The sequence below is a fragment of the Engystomops pustulosus genome, chromosome 8 (genome assembly GCF_040894005.1).
Source record: "Engystomops pustulosus chromosome 8, aEngPut4.maternal, whole genome shotgun sequence".
Lineage (NCBI taxonomy): Eukaryota > Metazoa > Chordata > Amphibia > Anura > Leptodactylidae > Engystomops > Engystomops pustulosus.
Window position 1 is genome coordinate 89,704,162 of NC_092418.1, and position 23,912 is coordinate 89,728,073.

Sequence of the window (23,912 nt, forward strand, 5' to 3'; positions counted from 1 at the left end):
ACTACAACCTCCAATTTCGCGTCTGACTCCGCCCACTTTAGAGCTTCCTGATCACATGCTCTGACGTCATCACAGGTCCTTCAGCGGTACTACGAACTAGCTCCCTGAGGAGTTTGTGCGTTGTAGCCGCAGACAGCGGGACCTGCGGGGATCGTAATCTCTCCATCTGTTTGTGTGAGGTCCGGGAGCAGCCAGTGACAATGGGGAAGTCCTTCGCTAACTTCATGTGTAAGAAGGATTTCCATCCTGCCTCTAAGTCCAACATAAAGAAGGTGAGACGTAATTGGGGATATTAGCTGTCGGGGGGTGAGGGTGAGGGGCTGCGCTGTTATCATGACACAACATCGACTAAATTCCCTAAATTGTACTAAAAATCGCTCTTCTTGTTATCGTAAGATCATGTGATGCCTATAAGCCAATCAGCAGTTCTGAAAAGGATCATATGATCAACATTCCAGGACTCTTTAATAAATGCAGGAGTCCCTGATTCCTGACTGGCTCCGAGGAGTCATGTGATCCATTTTCTACACCCATTTGCCCATCTGTATTGGATATATGTGCGTCGTATAACGGGGTCACCTATAGACCATAAATGTATCCATTGTTATGTAGGTGGTCCCCTTTTATTTTGTTTTAAGTTTTCATCTATTCTCTGGATCGGTATTAAAAAAAACCTACCACTTGTAGTGGCAGGTTTCCGATGGAAATACCGGGCACCAGCTCAGGGTGAGCTGGTGCCGGAGCTTATTTTAGTTAGTGTTTTAAACCGCAGTATCGCGGTTTAAAACACTTTTTAAACGTTATAGCCGGCGCAGGCAGGTACGCGCTCGGCGCTTACCGTGCACGCGGCTCTCATTCACTTCCTATGTAGCCGCGTGCACGGTAAGCGCCGAGCGCGTACCTGCCTGCGCCGGCTATGAAGTTTAAAAAGTGTTTTAAACCGCGATACCGCGGTTTAAAACACTAGCTAAAATAAGCTCCGGCACCAGCTCACCCTGAGCTGGTGCCCGGTATTGCCATCGGAAACCTGCCACTACAAGTGGTAGGCTTCCTTTAACATGCTCACTGGGTCCAGTCACAAAGCATCAATAAATGTCATCTGTAATACCACTAACAGCCACTACTACAAGTGGAGGTCTATGTTCTAAACTAGTGTCAGCCGCTTTAAAGGGCAACTACCACCAGTATGAAGGACTGTATGCAAATGATCCTCGGGGCCTCCAGACTCCATAGTTGTTAAAGGAAACCTACCACTGCTCGCATGATGAAATCATGCAAGCAGACCACCCTGTAGGCTACTTAATGCTGAAGCCGGCACATACATTCTTAGGCTCGGCGAACTTTAGTTTAGCTAAAAAAAATGATTTTCTTACATACGTAATCTACGCTACGTCATCTTCAGGCTGCAATGTTTAATTATTCCCACCTCCTTCATATTACCCGTCCTCCTTCAGGTGCCGAGAGCCGTGACGTCACCAAGCTCACGGCACCTATCGCCGGCCGGCGATAAGGTCTCACTAGTTTACCTCTAAAAATTCTCCTCCAAAGCCATGTGAAAAATGAGCAGAGAACTTATTGTTTGAGATGAGTCACATTTAGAGGCTCTATCTGGGCTTGTAGATCTGCGATGTACGGAACTGGAGATACAGTCACCTAAACACATAGTGAGGAACATTGAGCTGCCAATAACATCCAGTTCTCCCTTTTTCTACAGAACTGAAAATTCAGACAGTTAAAGATCACAGAATTATAAGCCTTATCTGCCAAGCCAGTCAGAAAGATGAAATTCTTACCTTTAGTTTTACATGTTTTTAGGTACTATAGGACTGAAAACAGCTCTGTGTGAGATGACATCCGCCTCAAGCCTCTAAACATGACTCCTCTCGGGCAAAATATGACTCTTCTCTACCCATTTTACATTAGTTTAGAAATTTTTGTTATCAGGGGTGAATTCTAGAAAGGAGATTTCATCCCCTACCTTAGATGACTAGTATAGTAAATAAAATCTGGCGAGTGTATGCCTTTAACTATAATTTAGTTTGTCTTTTTTTTTTCCTTTAAAATTTAAATTATGTGCTTGGTGTTGTAGACTCCTCTTCAACACCAATTTACTCAGATGGACAGCGCCATCTATAGCGTATTGCCTACTCCCACTGTACAAATGTTAGTAATGTTTATGATTTATCTCCAGGTATGGATGGCGGAGCAGAAAATCTCCTATGATACAAAAAAACAGGAAGATTTAATGCAACAATATTTAAAAGAACAAGAATCCTACAACAACCGGTGAGTTACATTTAAGTTTATTATTATTATTATTCATGAATACACACAAACTATGGCTTTATTTTAACATATAAGAATATAGTGCCTGAAACATGACAGACAATAATAGTAATAATTATATTGTGGTGCTTGTAAATCATAGGGGACATATACAAATATAATATTGCATTACAGAGTATAAACAGTCATATGGAACAATAGGAGTGACGGCCCTGCTCACAAGAGCTTACAGTCTATGAGGATGAGGGGGTGACACAAGAGCTTACAGTCGATGAGGAAGTGACACAAGAGCTTACAGTCTATGAGGATGAAGGGGTGACACAAGAGCTTACAGTCTATGAGGATGAAGGGGTGACACGAGCTTACAGTCTATGAGGATGAGGGGGTGACACAAGAGCTTACAGTCTATGAGTATGAGGGGGTGGCACAAGAGCTTACAGTCTATGAGTATGAGGGGGTGGCACAAGAGCTTACAGTCTATGAGGATGAGGGGGTGACACAAGAGCTTACAGTCTATGAGGATGAGGGGGTGACACGAGCTTACAGTCTATGAGGATGGGGGGGGGGTGAGACAAGAGCTTACAGTCTATGAGGATGGGGGGGGTGAGACAAGAGCTTACAGTCTATGAGGATGAGGGGGTGACACAAGAGCTTACAGTCTATGAGGATGAGGGGGTGACACAAGAGCTTACAGTCTATGAGGATGGGGGGGGGTGACACAAGAGCTTACAGTCTATGAGGATGGGGGGGGGGGGTGACGCAAGAGCTTACAGTCTATGAGGATGATATGTAGATGTATAATGATCCAGCTAATTTTTATAAGGGAATGGAAAAAAAACATAATTTAATACATAAAAATTCTGCTGCTTACACTAGCATACTATAGCTGCAAATCCCATCCTGTGGTCTAATAACCAGGACAGGCCGTGTCATAGGGATTTATGATGCTCCTAGTTTTGCTCATTAGACCTGTGATAAGAAGTTGGGAACAGCATTTGGTCTGGTCTGTTTAACTCATTATGGATGTCTGAATAAGCCAAGGTGAGCTGATTATTGACTTATTGTATCAATATTCAGTACAATGTAGAGTTGTAGGGTTGTACAGATCCTGGATTACTGGACTGCACGATGATCCTACTATGTTACCTGACGTGTAAAGCTGTTTGTATACTATAATCGGGCTTGTTTAGAAGAAGGACTTTAAAAATACAAGGTTCACGCTTTAGGTTGGATATTCTGCAGCTAACCACTTCAATGTACAGTCACAGTATAGTGGGATGTATACAAATCCCATCCGCATGCTGCAGAAGAAACTGATTTCTCCAGGGGTTGAAAATCCACACAATGATAATTATTGCTGCAAAGGTTCAGCTCCAGCATCCAGCCACTGCCAAATCTGATCCAAAAAAAAAGTTCACTTTTGTTTCATTCTTGTTCACAGGCTACTACTGGGTGACGAAAAAGTGAAGAATGGATTGAACTTCATGTATGAAGCTCCACCCGGGGCTGAGAAAGGTATGCGGCATATTATTTCTAGTGGCACAGTTGTGTTCAGGATTTTAGGATGAAGAATATTTTACTGAATTACTGCACGAGGCTAAACTGATCATATGTTCTGCAGAAACTTTGCAATGTGTCTTTATCAAATTTCATTTGCTTGCACCAGAAGAAAAATCTACAGTGAAGGCCACATTCTCACTACAGTATATGGGGGCCTGGGGCTAGCTGCACCATAGGGCGGCCATGATGTAAAATATACAGCAGGTCCTATTCCTCTATTCCTGCCCTCATTTGCAGGGCGGTTGCTCAGCTCCTATGGAGATGGGAGGGGTGAGTGTCACTTACCCCTTCCATCTCCAGGGGAAAGGGGCAGCAAACTTTCCCCTGTTTGTTGCCTGGTTCTGCACACTTTTATGTGTATTCGATTTTAGGATAATAAATTCCTGGGCGTCAAAAGGGAGGGCTCACTTGTTAAAGCTATAGTCTTCGTATTAGACCTTGTTTGTGCATACTGGAATTGGAATACATTTTGATAGAGATTTACATTGTTAGGGTACATTCACATGGCAGTATGCTCTATCTTTTCCAAGTGTATGGCGCGGATCGGTGCTACACGTGTATTGCCTCCGGGCCGCCATTGCCGTCTATGGGGAAGTATATGCGGCCGCAAATTTGCGGCTGCACTTACATCCCCACAGACGGGTGTGTGAATGCACCCTTAGATGCAGGGTCACAGAGGCCGGTTAGTATCGGTGACCATTTTTGTGGAGTTGTGATAAAATGGATCAACTCCACAAATAAATAATAAATTCTATAAATTATGAAGTTTCATTTAAAATGTCTATTCAATTCCTGATCTAAGGATTCAGGCCAGGGGTGAACAAGACACATTGTCATTCTGCTCAACTTTAAAGGGCAACACAACCACCAGCACAAGAACAGGGGTCTTGTTCTCATAAATTGAATTGAGCGCCCGGTGGAGCTATCACCAGGACTTCTACTCCCTGTCTATGAACCCCGATCCTTGTGATCGGTTCCGTTCTTGTTATCCTTTATGCGGTACAACCTCTTAAGGTTTTGAAGCTACATAGAAAAATTGAATAAAGAGCGAAGGAGCAGAACCACATGCCAATTATAATCACTCCACCTTGTTTTGATTGGACTTTATACAAACATTCAATTGTTGTAGAGTATTTGTAAGGATTAAAAAAATAAGTCCTCCTTTTTCCTCCCACACTCCAAAACATACTGGTAGGATGATTAGATTGTGAGCCCCATGGGGACAGGGACCGATTTGGCAAACTCTGTGCAGCGCTGTGTAATCTGTGTGCGCTATATATTAGTATTATTATTTATTATTATTATTAGAACCGCAATTTTAACTTTTTATTTTGTTTTGTTTTTTCCCTTTCTACTCCGGATTTGTCCATCAAGAAACAAAAGAGGTAAGTACTATCAGAAATTATTTTGTCTCTTTGCCTATGTTGATTTTCTCCTTTACTACTTTAATCATTTCCAGATACAGTTCTAAAATGTTGTCCCCATACAGACTTCCATGTTCTGATACTGTACATGCATCCCTAACAGAGAGGGCCAACACAGCCAATACTAGTGGGTGCTTTTAGATCTATGTAAGAAACAGCACAACTGGCTATGTAGAGAAGTTGCACTGATTCTACAGCAACAAAACAATGGGGAATTTTTCTAAAGTTTGAGTTTCTTCATTTCACACCTAATGTTTAAGTGTAAGGTCTCCATCACAGTCATCAACCTATTATAAATTCCATTGCTATGAGGTTATGGTGTTTGCTTGTATAGAGAAGAATACATTTGTACCACTTGTTACCTCTTGATGTCACTGTTGTATTGCTGTCTATGTGGCTTCTTTTATGAATGTAGTTTTTATAGTTCAATCAAGATGAATGCAGTTTTAAGTGTGGAACTGAGAAAAAAAATGTTATTTAAAGCAAAAAATAAAACATTGTAACTATGACATTTCAATATACAGAGGAAGACATCATGGTAAGACCGGCAGTGCTCATATGAAGGAGCTTGCAGTTGGGTATTATAAGGGTGCATTCATACATTGAACGTGTGTATCAGCTGAAGAGAGACTTGTCTAATTAAATGGCTGTTAACATTCACATTTACAAAATGTAAGTGTTAACACAATGTTAATGCATGTGTTAATTTTTGCATTTAAAAGAAGCAACCGTAAACAGCCATTTAAGTTCAATGCCACATGTGAATGCACCCTCAGAGAACTTAAATGCTGTTGCATTTTTTTTTTTTTTTTTTTTTGCAAGTGCGTTACATCCGTTTGGGCGCGTTCACATGTACACGTGTGTTCACATTTACAAACGCAATGCAGACTCTATGGGATGGGGCTCAAACTAATCACATCTGCGAGTGATTTGCATGTACGCAATGGTAAAAGTCGCAGATTACTGGGTCATAGTATCATATTTAGCCATATTTAAGCTCTGATTCTGAAAGGACTTATCTTTGATCAGTATCCTTGATTTTGTCACTGAAAAAAGTCAGTAAACTCAGGGGGAAAATGTTTTTTTTTTTTTTTTTTTACTCTTCTAGCAAGAAGGAGAAACTGAATACAAGTTTGAGTGGCAGAAGATGGCTCCACGAGAAAAGTAAGTAATGATCCTGTTGCTGTCAGATTTTCTGTTAGCCCTAATTGAGGTCAAATATGAGGCCCTGCCGCACTAAGAACATATCGGTAGCCAATTGAAGTGCACAATGCTTAGAACTAGAAGTACATGGTGCAAAGGCCGTGCTCAGTTTTCATTAACTTGAATTGGAGCTAGGCTGCAGTTCTCTAGTATGGCCACTACATAGAGGGCAAAGTTGTTTGCATACATGGTGCAGATGTGGCAACAGGGCTGTAGATATCCTATGGTCATGGGGTTTTACCAGGGACGTACCTAGGAGAGGCAGGGCCCCATAGCAGGCTTCTAAATGGGGCCCCTTTCCAACTTAAAAAATATACATATGTGTATACTTGCACATTTATCCACTTATGCATACACATAGCACATATACACACACATACTGTGTCCTATACAAATGTACAGCATATATACACACCATACACTATATACACAGACAAGTTAGTAAGTCGGTGACACAGACAGGTCGTGCTAGGACCTCAAGGCTGGCAGGGGAAGGATCAGATCCCCCAATAAGTGTTTCGGGGGTCCGATCAAGGTTGGTGAAGGACTTTGCAATCCTCTTTGCCCGCCGCGATCATGGGTGACCACAGTGTGCAGAGGGTTAAGACCCTGAACTGAATAACCTCTGTTCAGGGGTGTTACAGCAGGGTGTGACCTATGGGGCATGCTCAGTGAAGCCCAGTGTACTACATCGGATTCACTGACTGGTGGCCGCTCAAGACTGATGTCATTAACATTCCAGTTATTAACTTCAGTTGGTTTATGTAGAGTAAAACGTGTGGAAGGTTTAAATAAGGCTTACAATTTTCTTATTTTTCTATATTGTAATGTCCATTTATTTTACCTTGCAGGTATGCCAAGGATGATATGAATATCCGAGATCAGCCTTTTGGTATTCAGGTATTCCCCACCCCACCCCTTTTTCTTTTCATCCTTATATTTCCCGGTCATTGTTAATGTTTTAGAATATTCATAAAATAAATTTTGGTGTTTCTGCACCAGGATATTCTTGTGTAACTATTTAATGCCTTTAAAGGGATTTTATTTAGCTGCATCAAAAGTCTCAGAGTTAAATGTCCACATTGGAAAGTTGAAAGCCGCATGTAGAATCTGCAACAGTAAAGACACAATGGGGCAGATTTATCAAGCTGTCTGAAAGTCAGAATATTTCTAGTTGCCCATGGCAACCGATCACAGCTCCCCTTTAAAATATTCATGAGCACTGATAAAATGAAAGCTGAGCTGTCATTGGTGGCCATGGGCAACTAGAAATATTCTGACTTTCAGACACTTGATAAATCTGCCCCAATGTATTCTGTGGATTCTAAGGATTTGCGCTGCAGGTTTCTTGTGTAGCATTTGGATGGATTTGTATACATGACATCCACTAAACCACGGTAAATCCCTGCTGCTTGGCGACTCTGCTGCAACAAACTTTTACACATTGTAATATTTTTTTTTTTAGAATTGTCGCGCTGGAGAGGAGGAGGGGGTAACCCCTCCCCGTTCTGTAGAAAATAATGCAGAAGATAGGGCATGCTCTTTTTTTTTTTTTTTTTTTTTTTTTTGTGGCCACGGCTTGGGTGGCATAGCTGTCTATATGGGACGTTTATCCCGGCCAGATATACGTTTCTACGACAGCCGTGTGTATGCAGCCCAACATTGTCTAACATTTACTTTTCACAGGTTCGCAACGTGAGATGCATTAAGTGTCACAAGTGGGGTCACGTGAACACAGACAGAGAATGTCCGTTGTTTGGTCTCTCAGGGATCAACGCGAGCTCAGTCACGGCAGACGGATCAGGTAAAACCTATAGTATTTTACTTTTACTTTTAAATAAGGATTATTGTTACTTTAACAGTTAAGAGACCACAACACTCATCCAGGTGCTGCAATATCTTTAAGCAGCTGACCAATGGGTTTGTTGTGTGTCTGACCCCCTCCGATTTGATATTGATGACGCACCCTAAGGTTCCCCAATATCCATTTCCCAGAAACAATTCTCTTCTATGAGCATATAAATGACTTGTATGATACGATACTTCTTATAACAGGATTATTACAGCGGTAGAGTGAATGTCATAGTGACCACCATCAGTTATGTGACTCTATTCATTAATTCCTGGTTGTCTTGAGACGTAGGGGCAGATGTATCAAGCTGTCTGAAATTCAGAATATTTCTAGTTGCCCATGGCAACCAATCACAGCTCCCCTTTAAAATATTCATGAGCACTGGTAAAATGAAAGCTGAGCTGTGATTGGTTGCCATGGGCAACTAGAAATATTCTGACTTTCAGACAGCTTGATAAATCTTCCCCATAATCCGTAAAACAAATATTGAGTAGTTGGTTTTAAAGCCCCTAAAATGTTACTTTACGAAAAATGGTAAGGGATAGTCCTGGAAAGGCCATTTTACCTTTGATAAGCTATATCCAAAGATGGAGATTCAGAATCATTCTGGATGTAGTAATGTGTAAATTTTTATTCTGCAATAAGGAACACCTGAACATGGAGATGGTGAGAAGACCTACACTTTTTGGCTATAAGCTATAACCATGGTCTCTTTGCATTCAGCTCTGAAATTCTATATGAACCTCCACCAGTGGTATCAACACAGAATACTGATCTGGTCAAAGAGCTCCATTCTCTATGTAGTGGTTGGGCCTGGTAACTGCAGTTGTTGTTCCGGCACTGGAATCCGCTGATCAGTAGTTCCCGGGGGGCTAAATTTGTTGATATAAGATGTCAATTATGATCCTTCAAGTCACAATGTCCTCCTATTGCTAACAAATATATATTTCAAATAATTATTGTTCTATTTTATGGGCCATCAGAAGTTGAAATTTGATTGCCTTACTCCTACAGACTTATAACTCATCGATATATATTATATTTACACACGATAATCGCCCATTGTGAATTTTCTTTGCTTTGAGGTGTAACTTGCAAGGAGTAATTTATGTACATGCCTTGTAGAGCCTTTGTTCACACTCAAAAGGTATTTTAAACAAGATTATTTTTTTCTGACCACCTCCATCCTCGTTCCGCTCCGCAATGGTTCTTTTTGATAACATGTAACGGCACGGAAAGCAAAGTTAAGAAAACACTAGGGTAGGTCTAAAAATACACCTGGTTATGGTGAAGGTCACAACCCAACAGCATGATAAGTCAGAGGAGAGACCCTGTTGATGAAACCCAACATGATGTCGACCAGACTCAGAAATCAGAGCTTTTCGAATGATGAAAAAGATGCGCGCGGCATCGCTACATGGTGGCTTGGTCTTGGGAAAAGTTCAAAAACATCAGAGAGGACTGGCTTCCAATCTTCTTAAAGGTTATTGGTCTTCTGTTCTCCTCTATGCATTATAGATGTCTGGTGATCCTATTGAGAAAGACACAACATGGCTATAAAGAGCGGGCAGCAGCTGGCAGCAGTCTCCAGGCGATAGTTGTAAGGCAGATATAAGGGATTTTGTATAATGCGTTGGCCCTTCACCTGACTAGCGCTCTCTGCCCATCATGGATCGTCCTAATGGGCACAATACCAAATCAGGCAATGTCTATAATTGCTGTAGCTTTTGTGGAATATTACCATGTGAGCGGTTCTATAGGTTTTGTTATAAATTCTGCTGTCAACATAAAATATAAGTGTTTTCTAAAGATTATGGGCTCACTTAAATGGAGGTCAACTGGGCCAATAGCTGACCACCAGGGGGTTTCCAAAAATGGCAATCCCTCTTTGTTGGAGGCTTGTGCCTTGGCTTATATAGGGCATATGCAATGAAATGTGCACACTCCTTGTGTATTTTTGCATATTTAAAACTTAAAGGGCAGCTACCATCAGGATAAAGGACTGTATGCGAATGAGTCTGAGGGGCTCCAGGTTCCATAGGTGTTAATAGAGCCTGGAGCCCCTCAGGCTCATTTGCATAGAGTCTTTCATCCTGGTGGTAGATGTCCTTTAAAGGAATTCTACAATCAAAATCCATCATGGGAAACCAGGGACACTTACTCTTAGATCCAGGCACCTTGACTTTGGCAATCTTCTTACACTTGTTATCCATGGCTTCCTTCCTTCTAAAATCAACCTGTAAAATTATAATAATGAGCCTGAAGGGCTCTGGGGACATTACCAGGTTCCCTCTGTGCTGTAGCTGCACAGGCTGTCAGACTGTACAAAGCACTTTCCACCTCCCACTATGGGAGATTACATCGGGAAGGTAAAGGGGGAAGTGCAGAGAGATGGAGGAGGACACAGTGTAACAGCCTGTGAAACTACAGCACAGATGGGCTCTGGTAACAACCCAAAAGCCCTTCTTGCTCATTAGCATAATTTTACAAATAAATAGAAGCAGAATACCACAGTCTTACTGCCTGGATCTATGAGTAAATGTTCCTGGTTTAACATGATGGATTTCAATGGGGAGACATCCTTTAAAGAGGGCCTGTCACCACTCCTGACCAGTCTTTTAGGCCTTATTTAAAGAAGCTTATCTATTTTACATCTGTACAACAATGGACTTTCTTCATGCACATATCCAACTTCCTCTAGTCAAAGGGGTGTGTCCCTACAGTCCTGATAGGACAGGGAAGGCTTGTGTGACACACCCCCAAGGAATAATAGAACTCTTTAAGGCGCTCCACAATTGTTATATCCTGGGTTACCAGATCCATTGTAAAGGGGTTTTTACTTTAATCGTTCTCCTCCAGTTGATATAATATATTTGCAGATTTTTCAACCTTCTTGGCTTCCCGGGGACTCCTTGAAATCAAGTCTCTTTATTTTCTTTCATGAAAACCTGGGACCTGTACAGCAGGGTAGTGCTCAGCATTGACACGATGTGGAAGGACATAAAAAGCCTGACAATCAACTACAAAACAGCTTCAATAAAATCTCCTGTCTACATGTGTTGACACTGTAGTAACTGGGAAAACCGTACAACATTCACGTCCATCGTGAAAAAAACAATTGTGTCACAGAACACTGTAGGAAATTAATGCCGCGTGTACCCAGAGGTCAGGATTTTATAAAAGAAAAGTTTGGGGATATTCTTTGCAACAAGATATAAATCTCAAACAATTAGCAATGACATTAATATTTTATATCTCCAATGTCCTTCCGATTCTATGTATACATAAAAATATACCACAAGTGCCAACATTATCTAAAAGTTCACTTTTAGAGCTCCCTGTAATCTTGTGCATAAACTTAAGACCACCCCCCACCCCCCTTACCTGTATACCATAGAAAACAGCTGTTCACAACCTAAGGGATCTGGGACCAGCTGAATATACTTTAGGATCCGTGACTCTCCTACAGATCGTCAGATTTCACTCTATAAGACCAGAATTTAGTTTCCAGAAAAGTTTTCCAAATAGTTCCACATCACTTTTCATCTCTACACCACACCTGTATGAAGCCCCCAGTTTCCACCATAAACCTTTGTAGTGTAGCACTACAAAGATGGGGCCAGCTCACCAAATAGGGAGCCATTCCAATCGAGTAGATCTCCATCTTGGCTCATAAAGCGGTCAAAAGGAAGGGTTTCCCTTGGTAACTATTGGTCCTTTTTCTTTCTTTTTGGAGTTTGGGCTTATTGTGAATTTTATAGATTTTTTTTTTTAGGCTCCTTTTACTTCTAAGGCTCTTTCCTGATAATAGGCAATTTGTAATTGGTTCTGGCATATTCCTATACGGCAATTGTTGGAACAAATTAGCTTATGTGCATGTACTGGATTTACTGGACTGTACCAGCTGAATGTTAGATTTTCTGATTGGGTTGAGGCTCCCTTCTTTTTAATATTTTTATTAATGAACTAATGTAGTGTTTCAATATTTTCATGCACTTGGGCCGTGATGACAAAGTGCAAACTGCAGCTGTAAAAGATTTGGTGGAAGGGGGAGATTGGTGGATCGAATGAAATACTGGCCCGACAGAATGAACCAACTTTTTTGGTGCACCTTTAACATAGGTTGTGTGCACAATTCTGTCAGACTTTGTATGATAAATCAGGCGCACGGTCCAACTGAGTGCCGGAAAGCCCCTGGTGCAGAGAATTCTTAAATACCTGTCTGACAGAAAACTGGCACAAAGAACCTTAGTAAATGTGGGCCACGGTCTACAGTTGTGGGCACCAAAAAAGGTAAGAGAAGGTGCAGGAAAAGGGTACATCCTCTACACCAAAAGGAGAGCTTATTCTACCATCGCCGTAGACGGGGGGCATCCTCTACACCTAGAGGGGAGGCAGCTCTACCATCACCATAGACGGGGGGCATCCTCTACACCTAGAGGGGAGGCAGCTCTACCATCGCAGTAGACGGGGGGCATCCTCTACACCTAGAGGGGAGGAAGCTCTACCATCGCAGTAGACGGGGGGCATCCTCTACACCTAGAGGAGAGTTGGCTCCACCATTGCTGTAGACAGGGGACATCCTCTACACCTAGAGAAGAGTTGGCTTCACCATTGCTGTAGAAAGGGGGCATCCTCTACACCTAGAGGAGAGGCGGCTCTACCAACTGTGTAAGAGCAGTGAGACTATGGAAGTCTCTTCCACAGGATTTTGCAATGGCTGAAACCTTGTTCATGTTCAAGAGAGACCTGGATGCCCTTCCAGAGAGCATAATAATGATGGGAACAAAATATTTGATGATTTGATGTTAATCCAGGAAGATACAGTAATCTGGATTCCATATTGGGGTTGGAAGGGTATTATAGATTAGATGGACAGAAGTTTATTTTCTGTGGTTTTTGGAATAAACTCCTTTGTGGGCTTTTCAAGACAAATACCTTCTACCTGAGGGACAGCAACCTCTATAGGTGAGGGATTTCTCATCTACATACACATTCCACAGCGTTGCAGCTCGGGCCACATTCACATCAGTGAGAATGAGCTTTAATACTAGACAGGAGTGGTGCTGTTTCTGAAGAAAAATATTAAGAAATGAACCTTTTTTTACTAACCCAGATCAATCCTTCTTGCAGCTTTGTCTTGAAATGCTTGCACAGTAAATGACTGAAAAGGCAAAAAAAACTGTAGCGAGCGATCAGTGTAAAGAGGTTGACTCTCCCGATTAATGTATCAATCAGAGGTCTATTTGTGCCCGAGTGTTTGACTATTCTTCTTCTGCATGTTATTTTACAACTCCTCCAGTCTGATACTGAAGCCAAGCTGCCAGGGTCCGCGCCTTTTAAACCTATTGTAATTATTTCAATAAGCAGAAAATGTTTCCCGTACGCTCATAATGGCTGTCTCCGCAGGAATAACAAGTATGAAATGAGCATTTAAAGGCCATTTTTGTGTGCGGCACAAATTTACATCTCGGCAGAAGTGAAGCGAGCTGTAAGGTGCCAGCCTTTAAGTGGAATAATGATCATTCCAATAAGCTGGATTTTTAAGTACAAGCAATACTTCACCGCTGCTCGGTGTTGTGAACATGAAAGTTTTTTTTTTTTTTCTTCTTTCTTTTCTTTTTCGTTCCTTGTAGCTGGCAGACAGTTTCCCATATAGGTCTCCTCTGTACCTGCGCTAGGCTGCGAGAGGTCCTCCGATTAATCTAGGTAACGCCAGGATACCTCCTGTAATGATCACCCCCCCCTAACTGGCGCTACTTCTCCGCCTGTTGTTTTGGAGTATTAGTAAGTTACATAAGAAGGAGAATCCAGCTCCTCGCTTAAACACCAAATTATTTTGTATTCCGAATCCCCCCCCACCCCCCTCGACCGCTGGTTTAGAAAATCATATCCGATGCTTTTCCCAGCAGAAGATTATTGAGTTGATTTAGCACCGATTTTACTTAACAAAGCTTCAAACGTATTCCTACAGCGGAGCCAGAATAAAGATAGGGGAGATATCAACGATGCATTCACACCGAAATTCCTCTTTTCAGGGCCATCAATGCACCCCTCGGAGTTAATGGCGGAGATGAGAAACAGTGGGTTTGCACTGAAACAAAATGTACTAGGAAGAAACCTGACCGTAAATGATCCATCACAGGTAATGATCTTTTTATCAGTAAGCTGAAAATATCTGTAAATTTTCACACAATTTTTTTTTTTGGCCTGGAAATTACTACTTTATCATTTGCCAATATGCAAATCCACAGGGTAGAGAGAGAAAACGACAACGCTAAAGTGAATCACAGAGTTCTTATTTTATTACATTTTTTTCCTAAATTTTATAAATTTTTGTTCAGCTTATGCAGCTCCCCCCCATGAGTAATAAGAGTAATAACCGTGATCTCCTACCCCATTGTTTGCTCTGCGCTGCCTGATCCTGAAAAGCTTTGAAATATGAAGAATAGGAAGCAATTTTTTTTTTCCTAGATGGACACAATGGCGGAAGGCAGCACTCCACATTGACTTGATAGCACCGGGATAAAAACTGGGTGCATTAGATTGTATCCTCCTGGCACGCGGAGATTGCTGTAATAGAATATTCATAATAAAAGGTAGACATCTCCACAGCAACAACGCACCTAAATGTATCACCGCTGCCTGATGGCCAATACATAAAGCTTTTTTTTTTTTCGTGCGAGCAATCTGTTCTCCGCTTTTAGTGATGGATTTGTCAAGAGTCTTTGATTCCAGACAAAGCTGCGTATAGGTACAAACTGCAAGGCATTAGAGGAGCTTGTAAAGGATGTTGATATTAAACTTGGCACCGCGCATTACTGTCTCTTATACTTGTGTGTTGTGTCTTGTCGCTTTTATCGTTGTACGCGCTCTCTCCGCACGTTACATTGTATACTACTGCTCTTATAGCAGTCAGCACAAATATAGTTTATACTCCCGGCTTAGAGTCCTGAATAGCCCATAAACAAAGCGTTCTCTTCTACACGTCCTAGGATCGAGGGCTAAATTACTATAAATTTACTAGAGCTGACAGATGCAGGTGTCTAGATACAAGTGTGGCCTTCATATCCTAGTATGAAAACGTAAGATTCCTACTGTCCACTAAATTATGAACTTCTTTTTATTCTTAGCGTTTTTATATATTGTTTAGGATCATAAAAAGGTAATGTCCCTCATATCTATATTAGAAATCAAATAATGGCCATTTTTGATTAATGGTTATTTGATTTCTAAGGAAAAAAACATCTGAATCATAAAACCTACATCATATTCTGCCGATCCTGAGCCTTTGTGCCTTTATGGCCTGTGACTGTTGAGGCCAATGGAGTCGTCACTTTCTGCAACTTCTAAAGACTCCATTGGCCTCAGCGGTTACATGTCTTGCTTACTGGTAGGGCCACTTACAACTGAGCCGTTAGGGCACTGGTTATGGCATGTGACTGCTGAGGTCAGGCCCGGCGCCAGCACCCGGCAAACCCGGGCAAGTGCCGGGGCTCCGGGGTACTGGAGGGGCCCACTCGGGCCCCAGGATCTCCCCGGGTCAGCAGGACATCTGCCCCTTCCCGGGAGATTCCTTTCCTCTCTCATCGCGATCTGTGTCCTCCGGACACAGATCGCGATGAGAGCATTTGCACTCACTGCTTGCCCCGGAGGCTGAAGGCTGAAGGACCTTTGATGACGTCATGGTCACATGACCTGCCGGGGAAAGCAGCGACCACACGGAGAGAGCTTCAGGTGAGGGGGAGACATGACAGGGGCCAAGGAAGGGGGAGAACATGGGGGGCAGTGTGTATACAGGGGGAGGAGGGGGGGGTCAGTGTGTATACAGGGGGAGGAGGGGGGGGGTCAGTGTGTATACAGGGGGAGGAGGGGGGGGGTCAGTGTGTATACAGGGGGAGGAGGGGGCGGGTCAGTGTGTATACAGGGGGAGGAGGGGGCGGGTCAGTGTGTATACAGGGGGAGGAGGGGGCGGGTCAGTGTGTATACAGGGGGAGGAGGGGGCGGGTCAGTGTGTATACAGGGGGAGGAGGGGGGGGTCAGTGTGTGTACGGCGGGCGGAGGGGGGGGGGGTCAGTGTGTGTACGGCGGGCGGAGGGGGGGTGTCAGTGTGTGTACGGCGGGCGGAGGGGGGGGGTGTCAGTGTGTGTACAGGGGGCGGAGGGGGGGGTGTCAGTGTGTGTACAGGGGGCGGAGGGGGGGGGTGTCAGTGTGTGTACAGGGGGCGGAGGGGGGGGGGGTGTCAGTGTGACTACTGGAGGGCAGCCCAGGGGCCCACTAAAACCTAGAAGACAAATTAATAAGGACCCCTATAAACTAAAAAAAAAAAAAAAAATCTGTCTTCAGTGAGCTCCCTCTAGTGGTGGTAGAGGGGAAAAAAAGTAACAGAAATATGCTAATTCAGTAAACCCAGTCCTGCAACCCATGCAGACTTCTGCAGTTGGCCCAATTCATTCTTCTAGGGGATGGAACAGGTTTTCTTAAATCCAGAAACGGTAATAGTAGTCTACCATCTACTGATTGATATCCTTTAAAAAACGAACGTGTCAATACTGGAGCTTACTGTAGACAGAGTAATAAGGACCCCTATCAACTAAGAAAAAAATCAGTTTCGAGTAAGCTCCGGTATTGACAGGTTCGTTTTTAAAGGATATCAATAATTAGATTGACTGATGGTAGAGACTACTGTTACCGTTTCTGGAGATAGGAAAAACTGTTCCATCCCCTAAAGGACATAATGAGCAAGTTAGTAATAGTAGGCTACCATCAGTCAGTGTGAGAGTAGATGTCCTTCAAAAACATAATCCATCTACTTTGAATATTGGACCCACTGACCTATATTTATAAATTGTATAATCTACCATCAGAATCCAGCTTAAGCCAGAGACACTTACTCATATACCCAGGCACCGTGACTGTAGTAATCTTCTTCTTATACAGGCAGTATACGTACAAGATGGGTTCCATAGGTTTGTTCTTAAGTTGAATTAGTATGTAAGTCGAAACTATATATCTTATAATTGTAGTTTTTTTTGTCCCAGTGACAATTGAAGTTTCCAAATTTTTTCCTGTTATGGGACCAAGGATCATCAATAAAGCTTCATTACAGACACCTTACAGCCGATCATTGCAGCCTTGGACTATAGTAAAGCATTTGGAGAACTTCCCCAATGGTCACAGTGGGCAGAGGGGTCAGTCTTTAACTAGGGGTCGTCTGTAAGTCGGGTTTCCTTCAGTAGGGGACCGCCTGTACTTGTTGACCCCTCAGTGTTAAGCTACGCCAACTGTTGGTGTGAAGGAGCACTCCCCCCCCCCCCCCCCCTTCCCCATCCCACAGTCTGCTAGTTTCTTCTGAAATTACATGAAGTGCAGAAGGAAGGGGGAAGAGGGAGACGTGCTGCTGCACAGCGTAACAGTTTGTAAAGCTAGAGTATGGAGTGGCTACAGTAGCCCTTCATGCTAATAAGCATCATTTTAAAAGTTGGTTTTAGAAGGAAGGAAGCGATGGATAACAAATATAAAAAAGATTATCACAGTCACAGTGCCTGAATCTGTGAGCAAGTATCAATGATTTACCATGCTTGGTTTTGACAGTAGATTTTCTTTAAATTCAGTGGCTTTGTATATCCACTTTATTCATGCCTGATTTTATTTTATTTTATTTTATTTTTTGTCCAGGGATATGTCGTAAGTGAACCTGAGGAGGAGGAGGAGGATGATCCTGAAGTGGAATTTTTAAAATCCTTATCTACAAAACAGAAACAGAAGCTGTTGAGGTAATTCATCAATCATATGTTTTCATGGCTTGGACTTTCGGGGGCACATTGCAGGTTACTGTATAGATGCTCATTTTGAATGAAGTACTTACTCATGGGATTCCTACACTCTATGTGCAGTGTGTGTGATGTAAATGATTCTGTGCCAAACAAATACAAAAGGGTGAATGGAATGATTCTTTATATTGTTAATCTGAAGAATTAGATTGTGAACCTTCATCAGGACCTGCACCTATTGGTCTGTTGACCTTCATTACATTCGCTTTCTCAAATCGAGCGACGTGCGCTCCCTTCAAGTCAATGGGATACATAACGGATACTTATAACCCATCTTATAGATATGAAATGAATAATTAAGATGAGACAACATTTCCAACGCAAAAATTCAACATTGGTGGCCTCCCCAGATTGGTGAAGTCGCCAGATGATGTGATCAGGGGTCCTGCGCCTGTTACACCATTACTTCTTCATACTTACAGTCGGTGCCGGTCCCGTTGTGTCACGTACCATTACTTTCCTAATTTTATTGTGTTTACCTATGAAACTAGAAACCATTGTCGGAGCCTGAAGAAGGGCGGCAGGAGGAGGGGGGGGGGGAATATTTTTGCAGTTTACTGTTGTCGCGCATCATTTGCTTTGTGACCATATAACGCACCACGCATCCAATCTATAGAGGTATGAAACTATATCTGCATCTTATCAGATGTGACCCTCTTCCACATGGGTGTCCGTCTTAAGTAGATTCGTGTCCCCCGCGCTCTTTATTGTGGCAGACAAATATAAAGTCTAATTTAGCAGCACGATCCGTGCGTTTGTAAAGTGGCAACGCGGATTGTAATTGGTTCGTCCATTGAGAGAAAATATTCAACCGTGCATCGAGTAAGGAGAATTATAGGATTTAGAGCCGGAGCTGGTGAATAGTCTGTCTGTTGGTTAACGTTGCTTTGACAGCAGGGATGCCTGGATTGCACAAAACAATGGTGGGTGTTGCATAAATTACACGTATATACACTTTATGGGATGTAAAGCGATTGCAAATCGCACAACATTGTTTTTGTGCCACTTTTTTTTTCTATTTCCTCTACCAGCAAGCTTTCTCCAGCACAAAACCATTCTTAAAATGTATTTGTGTGTATAGCAGTCATATTGTACATATCACGTTCCAGTAACATCAAGACATTACTGCACAGATTCAGTGCCAAAATCCTTGTTGGATACATATTACACACACTCGCATCCCCCTTCCCCCTTTTAATATATATAAATAAGGTTTGCCTATATGATAGTAAAGCTTCTTGCTACGGATGAGAGGACCCGAACTTTAGGTCTAACCTGGTTATGACCGTTTTACGACCCCAAGCAACTAGGCATGTCTGTGATTGGCCAAGTAGATACCTAGTGGACACACTTGGCCAATCACAGCCATGCCTGGTTGCTAGGGGAATAAAGCTGCCCTGCAGCCTATCACGTAACACGTCCAGGTTAGGCAAACGGAGGACACCGAACCTAACATTCGGGTCCTCTGGAGTATTTGCTGAACGTTTCCAAAGACATATTTTGGTAGGTGGAGGCTTCCTGAGCTCCTCCAGTGCATGAGCTAAAGTATCAAAGTATATATCTACCATTTGCTTTTATGCATTGTGAACCAAACTTACCTTGAGAATGCTGTAGCTACACTGAAACATATCTTGTTTAATCCCTGATCGGAGTGGTTTTCCTGAAAAAACTATTATAATATTATGATAATGAGGCTCTGTCGCTCCTATGGCTGCTTGGCGCTTCTCCTCTTACCGTAATTATGCACTGCTCCAGCCTTGTCCTGCCCAGCAAAACCCTGAAAATACATTATCACTGTGTTGTCCCTGACAGGCAGAAGTAATCAATAGCTGCACCAACCCCCAGCAGCTGTGTATTAGTCATCCAGCTCAGGTTGAATAGTCCTGCCTGGACAGTTCAGAAAGCTCAGTGAAACGCAGCAGCCAGAATGCACCCAGCTTTCCCAAGGTCCTGAATTTTATAATTGTTTTTTGAGCATGTGTATGGTTCAGAATGCAATTAAAAAAATACTAGGTGTCCTTTAAGAATAGAGGAAACTTTGTAATATGTCTTAGAGAAAAATACTACTTTTACCACTTGTTAGGTTCTTTTATTCATCTTCTTTAATTTTCCAAACTGTTCCCTGCTAAGGGAAGGAGGAAGTAGCTGATGGAAGGAAAGAAGCAGAATGTAGTGGCCCTTCTAATTGTTGTGCAGGGTTTATAGCTATGCTGCCTAGCACTGCTGGGTATTGTTCTTCATGCTGCTGCTTTTGAGGTTGAGCTACAGAATGATGCAAGATCGCCGCTTTAGTTTGTGTATGGGATACATCATGGCAGCAAGTCTTCAACACTTCTTATTAATGGTTAAATAACTAGCAAATATAATTTTTAAAAAAGGCCAAAAATATTTCTATGCATAATTCAGAAGGCAAAGGAACCATTCTATTTCAGAGTGAGCTTTCCTGTAGACATGTGTGACAGAGTTTTACTTCCAAGGGCAATCATCCTGGTCTTTGTCTACTTACTATTATACAACTTTTGTTCTTGATTATGATTTTTATTCCATTTCAGAAAACTAGATCGTCTTGAAAAGAAAAAGAAGAAAAAAGACAAGAAAAAGAAGGCACAGAAGAAAAAAAGCAAATCAAAGAACAAAAAACGCAAAAACAGCAGCAGCTCCTCTAGTGACTCCTCCTCCAGTAGTGAGAGCGACTCTTCCAGCGAAGAAGAGGAGAAGCGAAAGAAGAAGAAGAAGAAGGCCAAGAATAAGAAGTCCAGCAAAGACTCTGAAGATAGTAGCAGCGAGGACGAAGAGAAATCTCAGTCAAGAAAAAGCAAAGATTCCAACGAGCCTTCGACTAACCGCAGAAAAAGTGAGGATTGTCGGAGCGGTAAAGATCTCCAGAGGTCCCATGATCAAAGTGAAAATGGGGAACGTCACAGGGCACAGGAAGATAACCGAGGTCATCAAAGGGATGAGAAGAGCCACAGGCCTGAAAAATCTAGATCTTACAGAAGTCCAAGCAATGAACGATCTAGAAGCCACCGGCATAGAAGCAGGAGTTCCAGCAGAAGTAACTACCGGGATAGAAGAGACTATGAGGATAGAAAAGACAAAGGGAAGAGCCGAGATCAAAGAAGCCGAAGTAGAGACCGGGGGAGAAGTAGGAGCCGAGAGAGAGATCACAAAAGGAGATAGACTGGGTCTACATAATTTTCGTCACATGTGGTTGATGCATATGTTTCCTATTATATTAAACTGTTTAGTTCTTCACAGAAGCCTAGAGCAAGTCATATTTTCTGATGTCTTATAGCATGCTGTCTTCTGCCCACTTCATATTTATGTAGCAATCTATTTGTTTTTTAGCATTTCTTGTTCAGCAGCTTTGTGGTACTACACAATTTATTATAAAGAACGATGTCCTCCTGCCTCGGACTTGAAAAGGAGCAATAAAATCAAATCTGACTCCATTTATCTGACGTCAGTGATCATGTACCTTCATCTTCTAAATGGGGATTTTATTTATTACTCATTGTCATGTGAGGCCATTTAAAACCATATTGATAGGTCAGTAGAAATACTTCAGGAAAAGGCATCATCACTACAACATGTACTCAATGCAGATGTTGCCTAATAGCTGGGTTAAAGGGGTATTCCCATCTTCTGTCCCCATTAAGTCAGATCTTTGACCTTACTTATGGTTATGGCTCCATACAGTGTTTTTGGGTCCCCTGTTATTGCATAGATAGAGATGTGTAACATTTAATACCATGGAGTTTGGATTTGAGTCTGATTGCCCTATACACATAAGAAAAAAATTAGTTACTCTTAAAGACAAAGGATTTTTTTTTTTCCACAATCCATAGCTCTTGGGATGTAAAACAACTTTGCCTATTATCTTTGTTATCTATGCAGTAGTTTATTTGCTACCCCCCTCAGATTACCTCAGTGCTGTAATGGCTGCATCCTATCTATGTGCTGATAAGCCCTGTGAATTGGTACTTTGTTTATACTTTGTTTCTTGGTCGGTTTCATGGGAGGGGAGGCACTGCTTCTCCCTGCTCACTGTAAGTGAATGTAGCAGTGCTGGATGTGTGAATGCAGATGTCTCCTGCACAGAATAGTGAGGTACAAGATCTCCCCTGTTCCCTATCAGTCCCTCCATCCCAGTCTGTGATTCTAGAGAACTTCCTCTGTCTCTGCTCTTCATGCTTCTCACCTCCCCCACCTTGTCATGGACAGTATTAGCTCTGTGCAGTGAAGCTGTTAACCCTTAGTGCTCACACAGCACATGTCATACACTTCATGTAACTGGGTTACTTATGATTTCTTCCACTTATTACATGTTCCTTGCTCCTCCATGTGATGGAAGCTGCCAGGCTGTCACCATATACATCCTGTATGTGCAGTGTTCACTGAGCAGCCAATTGTGTGTATGGGAACCTAAACGACTCCTTTACGGCCTGAAATAATATTTTTCCCTGTCTGATCCCTTGTACCCCAGCAGATAACTGTCTGAGCTGCCCCTACATATAGAAGTGTACTTCCTCTCTCCCCATTTACAATGATGGAAAGGCAAGTAACTGTTATTTTTTTGATCCAAGCATTTTTAACATATTTTTCTTGACATTTCTTGGACATTGCAGTACAAAAGTATCCTATTCCTACCCCCCTCCCCCTTCTGCAGACAGACCCGTAGTAAGGAAAAATAGTCCTTTTACTGAGACCATTCCATATAACTATAGGAATCGAACCTAGAATGTAAGGGCCATGTTATAATACAAAGAACAGGGTGTATATATACAATGTGCCCCCCTGTACCATCAGTTGGTAACTAAGGCTTCCACACAGATCTATAAGGGCCCTGCTCAGGGGCCCTGCTATGTCCAATCACCTCCTCCACAACTTTTTGTGGGCATTTTCATTTTAGGTATTCCCACCATTCTAAACTGATAATATTATTAATTTTATTAACGAACTCCTGCACAGTGAGCGCTGAGGTCTGAATCCATTGAGCTGCAATAACCTTGTGTGCCAAGTAAAGTAGCTTTTATACACCCAAGTAACCCCTTTATAGCAAGTAAGTGTTACTTTTAAAATATGTTGATCAGATATGGGCACCTTAAAGGTGTATCATAGTTTATACGGTTGAAAAAAGACACTTGTCCATCATGTTCAACCAAGGAAGGGATTGGATGAGGAAGGGATTTAGGGGAAACAATTCTATATAACATAACCATCAATGTAATTTAGCTGTAAAATGGCATCTAGACTCTTCTTGAAGCTCTCTGCTGTCCCTGCTGTGACCAGCGCCTGAGGCAGGCTATTCCACAGATTGACAGTTCTCATAGTAAAAAAAAGCTCTGTCGCCTCAAGGTTCGACTGCTGGGAACCCCACTGATCACAATAAGGGGGTACTGTTCTCTCTTCTTGATGGTATTGTTTTTTTTTTTGCGGACCAAAGACAAAGCGCAACGGACACGCAAAACATGCTATGCTCATGTATACTATTGAAAGGAGCAGCAGGACACATGTGCAACCTGCTGCTCCTTTCAATAGTACACATGAGCATAGCATGTTTTGCGTGACCGTTGCGCTTTGTCTTTGTTTTTGGTCCGCAAAAAAAAAAAAAACAATACCTGTTTTGCCTCTGCATAAGTGAAAAAATAGGGACCTGTCATCAGTTTTTATTTGTTTTGTTTTTTTATTTTGCGGACCGCTAGACTTCTATTCCTTCTGTCATCCGCATCAGTGAAATACGTAAGGTTAAAA

At 42.3% G+C, this 23,912-nt stretch overlaps 1 protein-coding gene across 1 annotated transcript; it reads left to right on the forward strand.

Moving 5' to 3' along the window:
- The first annotated feature begins 19 nt into the window (after window positions 1-19).
- CIR1 (corepressor interacting with RBPJ, CIR1) lies at window positions 20-21,610 on the forward strand. Its single transcript, XM_072121683.1, has 10 exons — window positions 20-272; window positions 2,192-2,286; window positions 3,728-3,801; window positions 5,221-5,231; window positions 6,379-6,434; window positions 7,325-7,373; window positions 8,160-8,277; window positions 14,364-14,470; window positions 18,004-18,101; window positions 20,711-21,610. The coding sequence occupies exons 1-10, from the start codon at window positions 201-203 to the stop codon at window positions 21,336-21,338; spliced, it is 1,308 nt and encodes a 435-aa protein (XP_071977784.1). The 5' UTR covers window positions 20-200; the 3' UTR covers window positions 21,339-21,610.
- The last annotated feature ends 2,302 nt before the right edge of the window (window positions 21,611-23,912 follow it).